The 17478-nt window shown below is 37.8% G+C and overlaps 8 protein-coding genes across 8 annotated transcripts; 5 read left to right on the forward strand and 3 right to left on the reverse strand. All coding sequences in view use genetic code 12, as the record gives it.

The window, feature by feature from the left end:
* Window positions 1-92: 92 nt before the first annotated feature.
* Window positions 93-1661, reverse strand: MET3 (sulfate adenylyltransferase; the record flags this gene model as incomplete). Its single annotated transcript, XM_051814626.1, has 1 exon — window positions 93-1661. The coding sequence occupies one exon, from the start codon at window positions 1659-1661 to the stop codon at window positions 93-95; it is 1569 nt and encodes a 522-aa protein (XP_051671982.1).
* Window positions 1662-3759: 2098 nt separating this feature from the next.
* Window positions 3760-4056, forward strand: CANMA_002547 (uncharacterized protein; the record flags this gene model as incomplete). Its single annotated transcript, XM_051814628.1, has 1 exon — window positions 3760-4056. One exon carries the CDS (start codon window positions 3760-3762, stop codon window positions 4054-4056), a length of 297 nt encoding a protein of 98 aa, XP_051671983.1.
* Window positions 4057-4274: 218 nt separating this feature from the next.
* Window positions 4275-5831, forward strand: GND1 (phosphogluconate dehydrogenase (decarboxylating); the record flags this gene model as incomplete). Its single annotated transcript, XM_051814629.1, has 1 exon — window positions 4275-5831. One exon carries the CDS (start codon window positions 4275-4277, stop codon window positions 5829-5831), a length of 1557 nt encoding a protein of 518 aa, XP_051671984.1.
* A 779-nt stretch (window positions 5832-6610) lies between these two features.
* DAL7 (Dal7p) lies at window positions 6611-8161 on the forward strand (the record flags this gene model as incomplete). Its single annotated transcript, XM_051814630.1, has 1 exon — window positions 6611-8161. The coding sequence occupies one exon, from the start codon at window positions 6611-6613 to the stop codon at window positions 8159-8161; it is 1551 nt and encodes a 516-aa protein (XP_051671985.1).
* A 56-nt stretch (window positions 8162-8217) lies between these two features.
* Window positions 8218-10320, reverse strand: CANMA_002550 (divalent metal ion transporter; the record flags this gene model as incomplete). Its single annotated transcript, XM_051814631.1, has 1 exon — window positions 8218-10320. One exon carries the CDS (start codon window positions 10318-10320, stop codon window positions 8218-8220), a length of 2103 nt encoding a protein of 700 aa, XP_051671986.1.
* Window positions 10321-11365: 1045 nt separating this feature from the next.
* Window positions 11366-12706, forward strand: PDX1 (Pdx1p; the record flags this gene model as incomplete). Its single annotated transcript, XM_051814632.1, has 1 exon — window positions 11366-12706. The coding sequence occupies one exon, from the start codon at window positions 11366-11368 to the stop codon at window positions 12704-12706; it is 1341 nt and encodes a 446-aa protein (XP_051671987.1).
* Window positions 12707-13498: 792 nt separating this feature from the next.
* On the forward strand, window positions 13499-15076 carry CANMA_002552 (uncharacterized protein; the record flags this gene model as incomplete). Its single annotated transcript, XM_051814633.1, has 1 exon — window positions 13499-15076. One exon carries the CDS (start codon window positions 13499-13501, stop codon window positions 15074-15076), a length of 1578 nt encoding a protein of 525 aa, XP_051671988.1.
* Window positions 15077-15696: 620 nt separating this feature from the next.
* On the reverse strand, window positions 15697-17478 carry CANMA_002553 (uncharacterized protein; the record flags this gene model as incomplete). The annotated part of the gene is made up of 1 exon (XM_051814634.1): window positions 15697-17478. One exon carries the CDS (start codon window positions 17476-17478, stop codon window positions 15697-15699), a length of 1782 nt encoding a protein of 593 aa, XP_051671989.1.

Here is a 17478-nt window from a genome sequence, read left to right on the forward strand (position 1 = left end):
TATTCACTCTTATTTTCACTTCAATAAATAACGATGTATTATTTATACCTTTCTATTCTATTCTCGATAAACAAATACTCTAATTTACATCTCTAATAAAAACCTTGTTGTTGCAAATAAGATACAACTTCATCAATTGTAACATTTAGATTTTCATTCAATTTAAATTGTCCCTTGGAGGCATCGCTATTTGAACCAACAATGATGGAATTTCCGTCACCAACCAAATTAGCAACTTTGTCAGTGTGAGTGTTTTCAGTGGTCAAGATCACACCAGCACCCGATTTGACCAATTCATTAATGATGAAGGGATCAACATTGTGTTCTTGTTGATCGATTTTGGTGATTCTTCTTTCACCGTTGAATTGATTCAAGGTTGATTGTAAAGCAAAGCTCAAGTATTGACCCAACTTGGATTCAGTTTCAATAATGATGACAAAACCTTGTTTGAATCTTGGTGGGTTGGTTTCACGCAAAATCTTGACAACTTCAGGGTAGGAAAACCATTCAGGAATGGCATCACCAGTACGCAACTTGTTTCTCAATTCGGTTCCGGAAATATTTGCTGTTTTGACTTTGGAAGTGTCAATAGTGTCAATTGGGGCATATCTATCCTCATCAGGCAAATAAGTAACCATTCTAAATGGAACAATCTTGATATCTAATTCATCTTGATACTTTTGTAACAATTCTTGCGCATCATAAGGACCGTAGAAATCAACCCCCTGAGAGTTTTTACCAGGACCAGCATGATCTCTACCAACAATGAAATGATCAACACCATAATTGGTTCTAATTAATGCGTGCCACATGGCTTCTCTATCACCACCCATTCTCATGGCCAATGGCAAAAGAGACAACGATGCTAATCCTTCAGGGAACTTTTGCAAGATTTGCTTGTAGACTTTGACTCTTGTATGATGGTCAATGTCACCTGGTTTGGTTAAACCAACAACTGGATGAATCAAAACATGGGCGCTTGAACCAATATCATTAGCGGCTCTAATGGTTAATTCACGATGAGCTCTATGCATAGGGTTTCTAGTTTGGAAAGCGACAATATTTTGGTCGGTCCATCCCAAAGAATCAAATTCTTTTCTCAATTCAGTTGGTGTCTTTCTTGAATCGACATAATCGTAATGTTTTGGGTAGTTGATACCTTCCAATGAACCTCCAATGTATACATCACCAGCAGTTTCGAAAAGATATTTGTTGGCTGGATGTTCTGGATCGCCCCTAAAAACCAACTTTGCTTCTTTTTGCTTATCAGGGGTATAAATCGACTCAATAGTTAAAATGGCCAATGGAGTTTCATCTCTTAAATCCAATAAGGCAATTCTATCACCCAATTTGTATTGTTGAGCGGCTTGTGGAGAAACGTCCAAAGTAATTGGAATTGGCCAAAGCAAACCTTTACTTTGATTGTTCTTGACGGAAGTCAACCTCAAATCTTCAACCACGCTCTTGTAGTCATCTTCATTGAGGAATCCAGTCAAGGGAGAAAATCCACCATTTAAAATCAACTCTAAATCACACAATTGTCTTGGAGTTAATGTCAAGTGGGGCAAGGTTTCAACTTCCTTCAACAACTGTGGCTTTTTTTCAGCGTCGCGAATAATCAAGTCATTAAGTTGACCTCCGTGTGGTTTTGGAATAGGCATGCTTTGAAATGTAGCTAGGATGTGTTTATAGATTCTAGGAATGAATGAAACTTGATAATACCTGTTGAAATTTTTCACATTTTCTTTTTTAAAATTTTTTTTTATGCATGAATCATTATTGATTTACAGTCGATTAGATTCCCCAGTAAGATATTTTTTTCAATTTTGCTGCAAATATAAAACACAAAAAAGGAAAATTTTGGTGGGAAAAAAATGGAACAATAGCACGTGACACACTGTCATTTTTGACTGACGTAATTGTTAGATGGTTTTAATGTCGTAAATGCGTGTTGCTTTTGTTTTGCGTCAAAGGTCGCAAACTGTAAGAGCTGGTTCTTGTAGCATTTATAACTGGCAATACTCTTCACTAGTTAAGTTGGTGATGTGGCACCACGATTACCAATGGCCGTACTTTTTTCATAAACTTCCAATCGTGGTGGCGTCAACAACTGTGGTACCAAGAAATTAAGTCAAGAAAACTTTGTAGTGTTGATATAAATTGTGGCTGTCTAATGATCAAGCAATCAGCAAGTATAGTATGGAAAATGAAAGCTGGGGATCATAGCTGGGCAGTGATGTCGTGATGGCTGATCCTCTTTGCTCAATTACTCTGGCTTTTTGGAGAGGTGGCAACTTGTTTCGTATCTTAGTTGATCTATGTTCGTTCTCCTCTTCTCTCAAATTCTTCTAATCTGATTGGCCACCCAAGAGAGAAATCAACTTCCAACATTCAGTGCGGGGAAGAGATTCCTCCATTGTAATCGCCGTGCTTTGCTGTTCCCAACGTGGAGGATTTGTCTGAATACACTGGTTTTGACCATTTTTGTGTTGTGAACCCTTGTTGCAATCAAAGAAAAGTGGGGGATTAAATTTGGGGGAAGGAGTTGGACAGTTTCAACAACATAACTAGAGCTATTGTTTGTGCCCCTCCTGGTTGCTACAAGTTACAGAAGCTGATGCCCCACCCCTCTCACCACCATAGAGAATTAACTATGATGCTGGTAATTAAAAAGCTTTCGAGAATCAAGCTCAAATAACTGGACTCTGTATTAGGAGAGATTAAACCAACAGAAAAATGCCCCACATTTGACATGGAAGTTGCACAAGTTACCTTTAGAGAAAACCAACTGCTTTGACATGAGGGACTACGTTTTGCAACCCTGTTTGGACCTTTTTTTTGATCGCCTAGTGTACGAAAAGACAGGGTGTTTACAAAAGCAGGTGTCATGTCTAAAGCCGATATGGCAATTGATCAAAACAAAGGAGCTTTACTTACAGCGCAAAGCACTGGCTCAATCTTACTCAAGGTTAAAGACAGACTAGGCTGACGAAGTTCTCAATAATGGATGTGTGTTTAATACGCTGTTTATTATTTCCATACAATTCGCCGGAAATGCGTTTTCCGATCTCGCTGAAATGTGCTTGGTAGTTGGAAGTGGAGGATTCTCGTCAAAAGTAAAAATTGGCAACCGCGTAAACTTTTGGGCAGTTCCTCAACGACCGTAACTCGCGTTTAACCAACAACATTGAGCTTATTTGTGATACTTTAATCTAATTATTAACCAATAAATCAATTTCCGGCGAAGCGGGCCAAGCTGGAAAGTGGTTTCCTGTATACAAACCCCTCCTTTTATTTTTGTTTTTTTTTTTGTTTTTTCCATTAAGCTCTATCAAGTTCAGAGCTTCACGTGGACGGATTGATGTTTGGTAACAAGACTGAATCACAACACTTTTTTGGGTATTACAGTAACCCAATTGACTTACAGAGATTTGCTCTAGATTTGCTCTTTGTTTTCAAAGAACCAATCCCTTGACTTATGGATAACCTCTACTGGAACTCAAGAAATTAAATTAAAATTAAAACCTTTTGTCCAACAAAACTGAAATGATCCAACGCGCACTACCAACAATAATAAGTTTGATGTTTTTTTTTTATATTTGCTATTGTATTTGAAAGAGAGAGAGATAAAAACGTTCTCTCAAATAATATAAAACTAAATCAATAAAATTCAGTTTTACAAAAATTTTCAAACCTCTTTCTTTCAATTGCTCTTCATCTACAAAGTATAAAGATACAATTAACTAATATCCATCAACAATGTCAACTGATTCAAAAGCTCCACAGTATGTAATTGATTTTCCAATGGCAAAGGATTGCCATTTTGAAGCAGAAGCAGAAGCAGATGAAGAAGCTAAGATAAGCGCCGGGATACCGCAACGTTTCCATCAAGAGTCTATAATCACTACATTAGAGGTCAATTGGTTGCAAGGGATGCCAATCACATCTCAAATTTTTTATTCACCACAACCCATGCTACGTACTAACCTACTTGCTATCTCCGGATTGAGCAATTCAGTCGACATCCAGCGGAAAAAAGGGCTCCCCCAACAATAATTGAATGACCGAGTATCGATTTTTTTTTTGTCTGTTCAATTTTGGACAAGAGAGAACAAAGGGAAAATCAAAAATTAATCCGCTTGCCCTTAACGATTCCTCCGCAATTCCAAATTTTATTTTTTTCACATAAATATACCAATAAATTCCTGTCAATTGGGTGGATCTCAAATACCTAACTCCAAACATACTCGTCTTAACTAGTACTAACACAGCACATGGCATCCTCACGCGCGTTATCAAGGCTATCTGCTATCTCTAACCACATGACCATGCATAATACTAACAGTATAATTCCTAGAGGTGATCTCGGTTTAATTGGTTTAGCCGTTATGGGTCAAAACTTGATCCTTAACGCTGCCGACCACGGATACAATGTTGTCGCCTACAACAGAACTGTCTCTAAAGTTGACCACTTCTTGGACAACGAAGCTAAAGGTAACAAGCACATCATTGGTGCTCATTCTATCCAAGAATTGGTAGACAACTTGAAAAGGCCAAGAAGAATTATGTTGTTGGTCAAGGCCGGTCAAGCTGTTGATGCATTCATTGAACAATTGTTGCCATACTTGGACAAAGGAGATATCATCATTGACGGTGGTAACTCACACTTCCCAGACAGTAACAGAAGATACGAAGAATTGAAAAAGAAGGGTATCTTGTTTGTTGGTTGTGGTGTTTCTGGTGGTGAAGAAGGTGCTAGACACGGTCCATCTTTGATGCCAGGTGGTAACGAAGAAGCTTGGCCACATATTAAGCCAATTTTCCAAGCTATTGCCGCCAAGTCCGATGGTGAACCTTGTTGTGACTGGGTTGGTGATGCCGGTGCTGGTCATTACGTCAAGATGGTCCACAATGGTATTGAATACGGTGATATGCAATTGATTTGTGAAGCTTATGATGTTATGAAGAGAGTTGGTAAGTTTGAAGATGACGAAATTGCTGATGTTTTTGCCCAATGGAACAAGGGGGTCTTGGACTCGTACTTGATTGAAATCACCAGAGATATTTTGAGATTCAAGGACCCAACTGACAACAAACCAGTTGTTGAAAAAATTTTGGATACTGCTGGTCAAAAAGGTACTGGTAAATGGACTGCCATTAACGCCCTTGATTTGGGTATCCCAGTCACCTTGATTGGTGAAGCTGTTTTCGCCAGATGTCTTTCAGCTTTGAAATCAGAAAGAGTCAAGGCATCAAAGATCTTGAAGGGACCAGAAGTTGGTGAAAAATCACCAATCACTGACAAGAAGAAGTTCATTGATGACTTGGAACAAGCCTTGTATGCATCCAAGATTATCTCATATGCTCAAGGTTTCATGTTGATGAGACAAGCCTCAAAGGACTACAACTGGAAATTGAACTACAGTGTTATTGCTTTGATGTGGAGAGGTGGCTGTATCATTAGATCAGTTTTCTTGAAGGATATCACTGCTGCTTACAGAGAAAACCCAAACTTGGACAACTTGTTGTTCCACCCATTCTTCTTGGAAGCCGTTACCAAAGCTCAATCCGGTTGGAGATCTGCCCTTGGTCATGCCATTACTCAAGGTATCCCAACCCCAGCCTTCTCCACCGCTTTGGCCTTCTACGATGGTTTAAGATCAGAACAATTACCAGCCAACTTGTTGCAAGCTCAAAGAGACTACTTTGGTGCTCACACTTTCGAAGTTGCTAAAGGTAAGGGAACCAGCTTTGTTCCAGAAGACAAGTGGGTACATGTCAACTGGACCGGTAGAGGTGGTGATGTCTCTGCTTCAAACTATGATGTCTAATTGTGAAACAAAAAAAGGGACTTCTTATATAGGATATACTTTTGGATAAATAATAAAGTCTGTGTTTAAGAGTTGATGTAGATGGGACCAGTACCAGAACTGGGATAGATGGAGTTTGTAAATATGTTATCATCATAGTGGAAGTTGGGGGAGGGAAGTCTATACTGGCGTGGATGGTGAATTTCATGTAATATGAAATTGTCATTTAAATTTAAAGCAAATCAAACAAAAGCGTTGATCGTGTATATTAAATTCTTAGACGTGTCTGACATAAGTTCCAGCTTTCTACTGCTTGTGGATATGACCACCCTTTGGAACCGATACGAATGGCTTCTGGTTAAGAAAGCAGTGGATTTTAGGTACTCATTGTAGGCTCCATTGTGGATGTATTGACTTAAGCGACGTAAATGCTATATAATAAAGTTTGAAATGTTTATCAGATGCTGATAAAATGTTTGAATTTAATTTAAATAAATACTGATAAGCTACAATAGCATCGGTGTCAATGTTTAGCTCGAAGTCGTTATCAAAAATAAAGAAGAGAGATTTTCGGATTAGGAAATAAGCGGAATTCGTCGGTAGCGGTTGTTATCAATGGCAAAATGCTGCAACGGGGCTTATTTGAGATACTCGCCGTATTGAAAACGGAGTAAGACACCCTACACAATGCCAACACACACACACACACACACACACATATATATATATATGTAGCAAAGAGGAGATCCCATTTTTTTTGAAGCTGTCTCAACAAACTCCACAACAGTTGAGAAGAAGTCATGACTGAAACGCATTCTGTATCAACATCTAACCATATAGACAATGAGAAAACCCACGAAGCGGTGATTACAATCCACGAAGGGCAAATTGAACAAGATAATCCAACAGGATACGAACTTTATGAAAAAGCTCAAGATATTTCGACTGAAGAAGATTTAGAGATTTATAAAAAAGTGTTGCGTAAAGTTGATTGGAGGATTGTGCCTTTACTTTGTATCACTTATACATTGCAATTTTTGGATAAGTTATCATTAAATTATGCTTCTGCTTATAGTCTCAAAGAGGACTTGAATCTAGTAGGACAACGGTATTCGTGGGTTGCGGCAATTTTTAATTTCGGTTATTTATTTTGGGCTATCCCTGGTAATTACATCATACAGAGACTTCCAGTTGCCAAATACACGGGCTTCTTGTTATTTACATGGTCAATAATTTTGATTGGGCATGTTGGATTGAGCAACTATGGCGGTGCATTAGTGATTAGATTCATCTTGGGGATGTTTGAAGCCAGCATCAGTCCATCGTGTATGATAATTTGTGGACTGTTTTACACGATCAAACAGCAACCTATGCGCATGTGTTTATTTCTTTCATTCAATGGTGTTGCCACTATGGTTGGTGCGTTGTTGGGTTTCGGATTGGGACATGCAACGCATGCTAGTATCAAACCGTGGAAATTGATTTTTTTGGTTATTGGATTGATGAATCTTGTTTGGTCAGTGGTTTTCCTTTGGCTTTGTCCCGATTCCCCAGAACATGCCAAGTTCTTAACGGAGGAGGAAAAAGCGGTCTTGGTTAAACATATTGCTAGTAATAATCAAGGTGTCAAGAATAAAAAATTTGAAAAACATCAAGTAGTTGAAGCTTTACGTGACACTTCGGTGTTGATGATAGCTGTAGTTGGATTAGCTTGCGGTGTAATTAATGGTGGATCATCGAACTTTATCTCGGCTTTAATTAAAGGATTCGGATTCACAGGTATCCAGGCCACGGCATTGCAGTTGCCCTTGGGTGCCATTGAGTTGGTGTTTGTTGTAGTGGGTGGGATTATAACCTTCACCATTAAAAACACTCGATGCTACGTATTATTTGGGTTTTGTATTGCTCCATTGGTTGGCTTAATCGGCATCCACACTATTTCGCTAGACCATCGATGGTCTTTAGTTGGATGTGCATTTCTTCAGTTTATAGTTGGAGGACCGGTGATTATGTGTTGGGTATTACTCAATGCAAACGTATCAGGAAGTTCCAAACGCACAATAGCAAATGGTATATGGTTCTTGTTGTATGCTGCTGGCAATATCATTGGTGCTAACATCTTTTACACCAATCAAGCACCCAAATATAATAGTGGTGTTATTGGACTAATAACTTGTTATTGTGGCATTATGGTGTTGGCAATAGGCATAAGGTTGGTATTGATGAGAAGAAATAAGATAAAGAACAAGTTGCAACATGACCAAACGGAAGAACAAAAAGAGCAAGCAATATTGAATGGGTTCTTAGGGTTGACAGATTTTGAGAATGAGGGATTTAGATACTCGTTATAGATAGCGTACAATTTGTTTGTTTGTAAAAAACAATGCTTCAAATTTATGCAGAATAATTATACATCTATTGTCATATTTACCACCAAGTAGACATTTAGCAACGTAATAAAACTCCAAATCAAAACAGCAAACACCGACGTCAAGGTAGAGTTACTGAAATCTTTATAGCCTTTGACTCTGTAGTTATCATCATCGAAGTACTCATCTTCGGTGTCAGTAGTCAAGACTTTCGGCGACAGTGACGATGATCCAAGGCTTGAATCAGAAACTGCTGGATTAGAAACCAGGGCGATTGAGTTTGACCTTGTCTTTATCTTACTATGGGGCTGAGCATACGTCTCTCCTTCAGTACCAGAGTCGACATCACCATCAATCAATCGTTGGCTTTCCTCATTGTAATTACTGGTCAATGGATCGTGTCGATTACCTTCTTCCTCTTCATCGTCATCTTCCCATCCAGCACAAGGGTGTGACTTGCGCAAATCTTGAAGTCTAATTGCTGGCTCTGAACTGGTAAATCTCTTGGGATTGATTTGAGTATTGACAGGTGCCACATTGCCGATTTCATCGTCAAACATATTAGCTGCAAAATCAATATCCTCGTCACCATCTCGAACGTAAATGGGCACTCTCATAGTTTGTTTATTGCAAGTGAACCAAATCAAAGGAGCACTAACAATCGGCAAAAGCAACGATAATACAACTTGACTGGCATTTAACGTCTTTGCTAGTCCCTCTCTACCAGCGAAAGTGACAACAAATAAACACGGCGCAATTGCCATTCCACGAGTGATAAGTCTTCTGGTGATGGGTGGTAAACTCCATGATAAAAACCCTTCAGAAACCATTTGTCCAGCTAAAGTACACACGACACCGGCACTTTGACCAGAGCACAACAATGCCAAAGCAAACACAAATCCAGCCGTGGGGGATAAGTGCTTGGATAATAAATGATAAATTGTAAACAAATCAGCATTTTCGTAGTTGTCATCTTGATCGGAATCATAATCAGAGTCATTTCCATCGTCATGATCGTCCCGTTGGTCGACTTTCGAGCTATTGAGGGTAGCTCCAGCCACTATCAAAATGGCCGAGTTCACAAACAATGCCACTGTAAATAGTGATATCACCAATTCGATTATTGTGTATGACATTGTGTCCTTAATCGCATGGATCGATGGCCTATAATCGTCCTCTTCGTCTTCTTCAAGTGTGGTTGAATCGGCATCTCTTTCAAATGCAGGAGGCGGCAGGTTCTGTATTTCGGGGTGTACAGGGATCAAATCTTGATCACTTGATTCATGTTCTCCTGGGTTGATGGTTATTTCATCACTTGTGGTTACTGCTGATAAAGGTGAATGCTTATTATTATTTCCCTTCGTCCATGGCTTGTAAAATCCATTTTTTATATCATAATCCTTCAACCTTGACTGAACTAATCCGGACCCAAGGTATAGGGAATGAGGCATTACAGTGGCACCCAATATCGCCAAACTTAAAAATAACCCATTTCCACCTTCTCTTTCTGACATATCAACAACTTTTTCATTTGGAAGAAATCCTTTTAGCACCTCAATAGTGGAGAAATTTATCGATTTATCGTGACTAACCTGATACAATTGGATTCCAAAGCAAACAACCGTAGCAGCAACCAATATTGAAACAAAGGATTCAAAAATGCGAATAAATAAAAGGGGTCCTTTTGGCCTATATGCAGCTAAGACAATTAACACATCAATGACAGTGACAATAACTCCCAAAAACAATGGAATTTTAAATAAAATATTCAATGCAATAGCTGTTCCTACCACTTCAGCCAAGTCGGTTGCAATTATGGCAATTTCAGTCATAATATATAGTACGAGATTTGTCCTAAACAGGAAATGAGCTTTGCAGTTGGCGGCTAGATCCAACCCTGTGACGGCACCAAGTTTTGCCGCTAGTGTTTGTAAAAAGATTGCAAGGCAATTTGATAATAGTATGGAAAATAATAAGCTGTATTTGTAGGCATTTCCTGCTGAGACTGCAGTTGAATAGTTTCCCGGATCTAGAAATGCCACACTTACCATAAGGCCAGGGCCTATGAATCTTGAGTACTTTTTGATGGTTGCAACGATATTCGGTAGGTTGATTGATCTTGCTATGCTGGAAACGGACATGCTTGGAGAGGGAATGGGTTTATGCTAGGAGGATAGTTGTGAATGTAGCGTTGTAATCTGTGCGACAGCGAATATTTGATTCAAGTGAGTGGAGTAGTTTTAAGTTAGGTAACCGTCAAGGTGCTTTTTGAATATATATCAGTTTGACAACCAAGTTGTTTTTAAGATAAAAGTCACGAGTTAAAAAACTGCGAGACTTTTCTGGTTCAAATAAAAAAAATAAAAAATTTTATTTTTATTTTTATTTTTATTGTTTTTAAAAAATAAATAAAAATACCGTTTGCGTGTTTGTTTTGTAAAACCTTTGACTTCAAGGAGAATAATGTTGAACACTTGGAGGGGGGAAACTCTGGATAGTAGTTGTAGTAGAATGTAAGATGCTCGAAGTGGTTTGATTTATCAGTTGATCAATGTCGTGGTCGTAAATAATTGATGCAACAGTGAAAACAGATTAAGATTCAATCGGAAATGTAGAAAACCACGAAACGGAAACAGTTTTCAGCCTTGTTAGTCGCTGGAGGTGGTTATATGGAGATCTTTTTGAAGTCAACAATAATGCGAATAGGTGATGTAAGTAGTTTCCACCTGTTAGTTCAGCTATAATGAAGCAAATGATATGAGTAAGATTAGAAACTAAAACACCTTGGTAGAATGGAAAGAAAAAAATTGGGGTAATTTTCATTTATCCATCTCTCCTTATTTGAAATCTTCTTTCCTTTCCTATTTTTTCCGAGGTAGTCACATGAGTGTCACATGATACCACGAGTGTTGTCTTGTGTACTTGTTTGCGACATTGCTCTGCATAATTTTTCGACAATAGGAAGAACAGAAAAAAGTTCACGGACTTCTCTTTACCATTTAAATTTCGGCTGTTAATCTCCGTATACGCAAGAAGACATTTTTTGACTGGAAAAAAAAAAATCATAACTTTATACAGTGAGAGACACTTACTATCATCAGACAATCAATTGCTCAGAGTGCCTGCATAACCTTTGCATATATATCAATATCTATTCCAAATTTCCAAACCAATTGCAATTTAAATATGCTTAGAGTTACATTTGCTAGAGCAAGATTATACACACCCTACGCTCGTTTGTTCCATCAGTCGAGTCTAAGATATGCTGCATCAGTGTTTAAGATGCCGGCCATGTCACCTACCATGACTGAAGGTGGAATTGTCTCATGGAAAGTTAAACCCGGCGATACCTATAATGCCGGAGATGTGTTGTTGGAAGTTGAAACCGATAAAGCAAACATTGACGTTGAGGCTGCAGACGATGGGAAATTATGGGAGATTTTGGAAAATGATGGAGCTACTGGTGTACCAGTGGGGAAAGCAATTGCATATATTGCCGATGTTGACGATGATTTGAGCACCTTAGAGAAGCCAAAGGTTGAAGAAGAGGAGGAAAAACCAAAGAAGCCAGAGGAAGAGAAGAAGCAAGCAAGGCCACAAGAAAAGGAAGGTTCTAAGGACAAACTGGCAGCTGAACTGTCGAACTCAAAAGATACTAAACCATCAAGCAGTTCCAAATCATCAGATTCAGGAATACTTCAAAAAGCTAACCCATCACAAAAGCTCTCCCCTGCTGTCGAATTGCTTTTGAACGAAAACAATATTTCTCATGACGATGCCATTGCCAAGATCCAAGCATCTGGACCCAATGGAAGGATATTGAAGGGAGATGTATTGGCGTATCTTGGAACTATACCAATTGAGGCAGTAGTTGACCTTGCCAAATATATAAAATCAAGAGAACATTTGGATTTGTCTAATATAGTGGTTGCCAAGCCAAGTGATGAGGCCAAAAAACAAGAAGAAGTGAGCAAATCTAAATCAAAGCTGGGTGATGCTAGTGCAAAAGCCAAACCAAAACCAACTAACATCTTTTCAATTGAATTTTCTGCTCCTTTGGAAGAACATATTGGCAAAAATGATTTTAAGCAAGCATTTGAAAGCGCAGTTACTTCGGCAATCCATGATACATATGCTCGTAAATTCCCACAGTATTCTACTTCACCTACAGCATCCTCAATTTATGATCAATATGATGTGTTTGAAGAATTAGTTGCAGCACCAGTAACCAAGAAGAGATTTGAAGTTTACGATGTCCAATACAACTTTTACGGCGATTCAATAAGTAAACCAATATCAAACAGAAGAGTTCCACCTAGAACTGACTTTGATGATCTAGTGGGTATACCCAATGAAGCAACCCCAGTTGTAGAAGTAGGTACACCAAGAGCAAGTGTTAGTTTCAAAGTTAAATTTGATGAGAAATTGTCTGATTCAAAGGAATTTGTCAATTACTTTGAAAAGGCGTTACTTGAAGAAGCTGAGTTGTATGACATTCCTGCTAATCTTTTAAGAGTATCGAATTAGAAGAACATGAGTGTATAATAAGTAAATGAAGAATCAACCATTCTATTATACGTAGCTATATAGTCTTTTTAAAATTAACTCTTTCCTATAGGGTGTTATTACCTAAGAATTATATAATACTCAAGAGTAGACTGATGTAATTGCTTAGTCATCTATACTTCGTATGCAGAGAGACAATAAAATAAAAATAAATAAATAAATCAAAAAAAAAAATATAAAAAAATAAAAATTAAAGAATTAAAAAAAAAATTTTTAAGTCACTTTTTTTTTTTCCCTTTTTTTTTAAAAAAAATAAAAAAACAACCAACAACAACAGCAATAACAATAGCAATTTGTTTATACTTTGAGTTACTGAATTATATTATCTATTCAGTGCCAGTGCTTACATCTAATTCAAGAATCTAGTGTTAAATCAATCGATTGAGATACACTCATTGAAATAACTACGTTATCAATTTGTTTCACATTTTATAACCAAAAGAAAAAAAAAAAGAATATAATAAATATTATTATTATTATTTATTATATTAATTTTTAATTTTTTAATTTTTTTATTTTTAATTTTTTTATTTTTGATTTTCTCATCTAAAGAGAGTGAGTGAGTGAGTGAAAGTTTACAAAGTATAAACAAAACAAAAAAAAAAACAAAAGCCATAGAAATACACACACACGCAAGACAGGCAATTTAACCACAAGAGAACATACACAGTTGTACTAAAGCTATAACATAACCAACACATTGTATACATACATACCCCTCGACTGGACTATCTATTAACAAAAACAAGAGTCATGTTTAATAATATGTATCCTTACCTGGGATACTCAACCAATTTCACAACTAACCCCTCTTCAACATCAACTACAGGATCTCAACCATCCAAACAACAGCAACAATCTCCATCATCTACTTCATCATCATCGTCGCAACAACAACAGCAACAACAACCAGGTCAAGTACAACAGACTTCTCCCACCAACGCTAGACAACAACCATTTATTGCAAGCACAGCTAGTCCTGCTTCATATTTCAATAGAAGCGTTGGTGGTAATTCTACTTCTGCTAATACTTCAGGTGCCAATTCACGTGGTGTACCCCCATTGAGTCATACCAATGTCCAAATTCCATCGCGATCAACTTATGGAGTCCAATCTTTGAATGGCTTGGGAACCCATCCAAGTCAGTACCAGATTTCGCAACAACAAGCACAACAGCACCAGCAAGGTGGTCATAATAACGTTTACTATAACCCTTCATCCCATTCGGCAACACCGCAAATCTTCAATACACTGGTGCAAAATGATCATCCACAACAATTGGATCCCAAACAGTTGCAAAAGTTTTCTCCACAACAACAACAATACCATCAACAGGCTCAGTACTATCAACCATCACAGCAACAAGCTCCACCTCAACAACAACAACCTTATCAACAGAAGAGACAACAAAGTCTGCAACAACAGCAACAGCCTCAACAGGGCTACCAGGCACAGCAAACTCAGCAAGCTCACCAACTGCCTCAACAACACCAACAACAAGACTCTCCTCATGTCGCTTCTAGTCTTCCACAACAAGGTGGTCCAATTGCTGCTAACAATGCTGGTGGTGTAGCTGCTGCTGCTATTTCAGCCACTGGCGATCAAAAAGTAAAAAAACCTAGAAAACCTAGGGCCACCAAGAAGGAGATGGAGGAGAAAAGAAGGTTGCTTTTGGAAAAGGAAGCTCTTAGAATACAACAAGGTGGATCACCTGTTGTCAAGGATGAGTCTGTTGATCCTAATGGTAAGAAAAAAAGAGGACGTCCAAAGAAGTTCATTCTTGATCCTGCAACTAATACCATGATTGACTCTACACACCCTCATTTCAAGCAATTGAATAAAATTTTGAGAGAAAACAATGCAGCTGCTGGTGGTGTATCTACATCGAAACAAATTGGCCACAACAATGGAGTTCCTCATCCACTGCAACAACCTGAATTTGTGACCCATTATAATGACAATATAGCGATGCACCCACAGCAACAACAACATTTCCAACAACAGCAGATCCAGCGGCAACAGCAAATCCAACTCCAACAGCAGCAACAACAGCAACAGCAGCAACAACAGCAGCAACAACAGCAGCAACAACAGCAGCAAAAACAAAAACAGCTGAAACAAAAGCTGAAAAAGCAGCAAAAACAACAACAGCAGCAACAACAACTTCAACAACAACAAAATGCCATTGCTGCTAATGGATTGGCTAATCTTGGTGATGTAGACTTTCAACAAATGTTAAAGAAGAAAGATAAGCGAGGCAGACCTAGAAAATTCCCAGTTGAACAAACTGGTATCACCATTAAAGGTGTTAAGATCAATGCTAAGAAATAGAGTGTAGAGGAGGTCTACTTGAAGAAATGTGTGTGTTCAGTTGTTTTATTTGTCTTTTGATTCTATTTTAAATTTTTTTATTAGTGCTGCTTCTTTATTGATTTTTTTTGTTTTTTGTGTGATATTTCCTGCTTTCCATTATTTTCATCAACTTTGAATTAATAATTCCTTTGAAACATTAACATATTCATATATACATATATATATACATATATATATATATTCTATTATTATGATTATTATTCTTATAATTACTACTACTACTACTTTGTCAGTATCGAAAAGGATAGACTAACATATCTTTGAATGTGTATACATTGATTCCACAGTTAAATATAACTCAAAGTTGACATATTTTCTAAAAATAATTAATCCAATCCTTGATAGTTTTTTTTTTTTTTATTTTTATTTTTGCAACCATTATCACATCAATTTTTAAAAATACATCTACACAAATCACAGGACTTTAATCTAAAGTCCAAGAAGTGTCTTTTTTTGAACACCATACTATAAATTACAAAAAAAAAGACCTCCACTGACTATCTAAATTATAATAAAAGATACAAAAATAAAGCAATCTCAGCCCAATCATCAAAGAGTCATAACCTCAAGAGCCATCATCACATTATCTTATTCATAAACCGACCAACGGCAATCATTGGTGAACAAAACGCCCTAACCATCATACATAAGGCATCAACCAATCGACTCAATTCATAAAGAATCCACACAAACAATACCAACTCCAACACCACAATAATCGTTTGCAATTGGGGGAAATACTCACCAATGAAATCAATTGGGGTATAGATCAACTGCATAATATGGATTTGCTTAATGAGATTGAGCAAATTGCTAACTATAGCTAATGATGACTTGTCATTGTTGCTGTTCACCGTCATCATGGATTGTGATGATGTTGGTGGCTCAGCTTCGAGTTGTTTTGTTTGTGGGTTGTAATATAGTTCGGCCGTCATTGAATCTTCATCACTAGAGTCGTACTCGACGATAAATTCACTCGAGGGAGTAGTAGTGGAGGATGCATTGTCTTTGATTGGGTAGATAATGCGATGGCCTCTTCTTGTTGATGTCTCATTTCTAAACATGCGATTGGCAGGTTGATTCCATCCGGTAAGTAGCTGTCGTGATCCATTTGCGAATTTGGCCCTCTTTTGACCTCTTGGCTTCTGGGTTGATTTGTTAGCAGATGAGTCGGTTCCACTTGCATCTTCCAATGAAAATAACATTTTAGCCATGGGAATAATTGCCTTGCTATTACTCTGTTCACATGGTGTCTGCTCTTTTTGATTTCTTCTATTTTGGTAGAAATCGTACCATGACCACAAGTAATTGTAGCTCAGTGATACCATTGAAGCTAGGGCAAACTCATTGCCTGTATGAACAATTGCATTATTGTCTTTCAGCTCTGTTTCCAATATCTCTCCACTATTCGATTCTGTACTAGCTGGATACATATCCTCCTCTTCTCCTCTATTTCCATTTATATGAGAGTCAAAGTCTCTACCCAACTCCCTTTTTGCCCGGTTGATTTTCTTTTTCCAAAAGGATTTAAGGGTGTTTTTCTTCATTTTTGATTTGCCTTTACCGTCAGCTTGACTTCCTTCCTGCTGCTCTCCTTGCTCTTCCAATACATCCTCCTCGTAATCGTCATTGTCACTAGCTTCATTGACAAATATATCTCTTCCTGGACTCTTTCTCTTTCGATGCTCGTAATAATTGTAATCATTGTAGTCGTCCTTGATCACTTTGATGTTTTTTAAAAAAGCTGACAATTTGGCATTGGTTTTGCTGCTTGCGGTAAGATCATCACTTTGCTCAAATACTGAGTCCATTGGATTATATCTACTCTGGTTTTCTTGTTTATCGGTAAACACTTCGCGGAATGTTTTGTGTGTGTACATTTTTGGTTTAACTTCTTCAGCTTCATCATACCGTTGTTTCTGTTTCAAATAATAGTTGTCGTTTTTATTCCTTTGAAGTATATGCCTTAGCTTTTGTTCCTGTTGTGGCTTAGCTGTTACTTCAATAGGTTCGGTTATAATGTTGTCTTCTTGAAGATGTTTCAATTCAGCTGGAGTTATTTCTTCTTCAAGTTGGTCTTCGGGATCAATTTCAACATCAATTTGTGGTTTGGAATTGCTCAAGTTACGGGTACTAGGTTGTTGAGATTGGGGCAGGCTGGTTGACAGTTGGGGTTTGGGGCGTATGTTTCGCATAACCGGTGACCTTCGATTCGACTTTGGAGCAGAAGTGGATTGAAAATGCTCATGAGGTGTTCTAGGTATTTGATAAATGTCATCATCCCTGTAGTGAGATGACTGCCTTTGCTGTTTATTTAGATACTGTGTTGTGTAGTATCCACTGCTTGTAACGTTCATCAT

Source organism: Candida margitis (assembly GCF_024628925.1).
Source record: "Candida margitis strain CBS 14175 chromosome Unknown scaffold7, whole genome shotgun sequence".
NCBI classification, from domain to species: Eukaryota; Fungi; Ascomycota; class Pichiomycetes; order Serinales; family Debaryomycetaceae; genus Lodderomyces; species Lodderomyces margitis.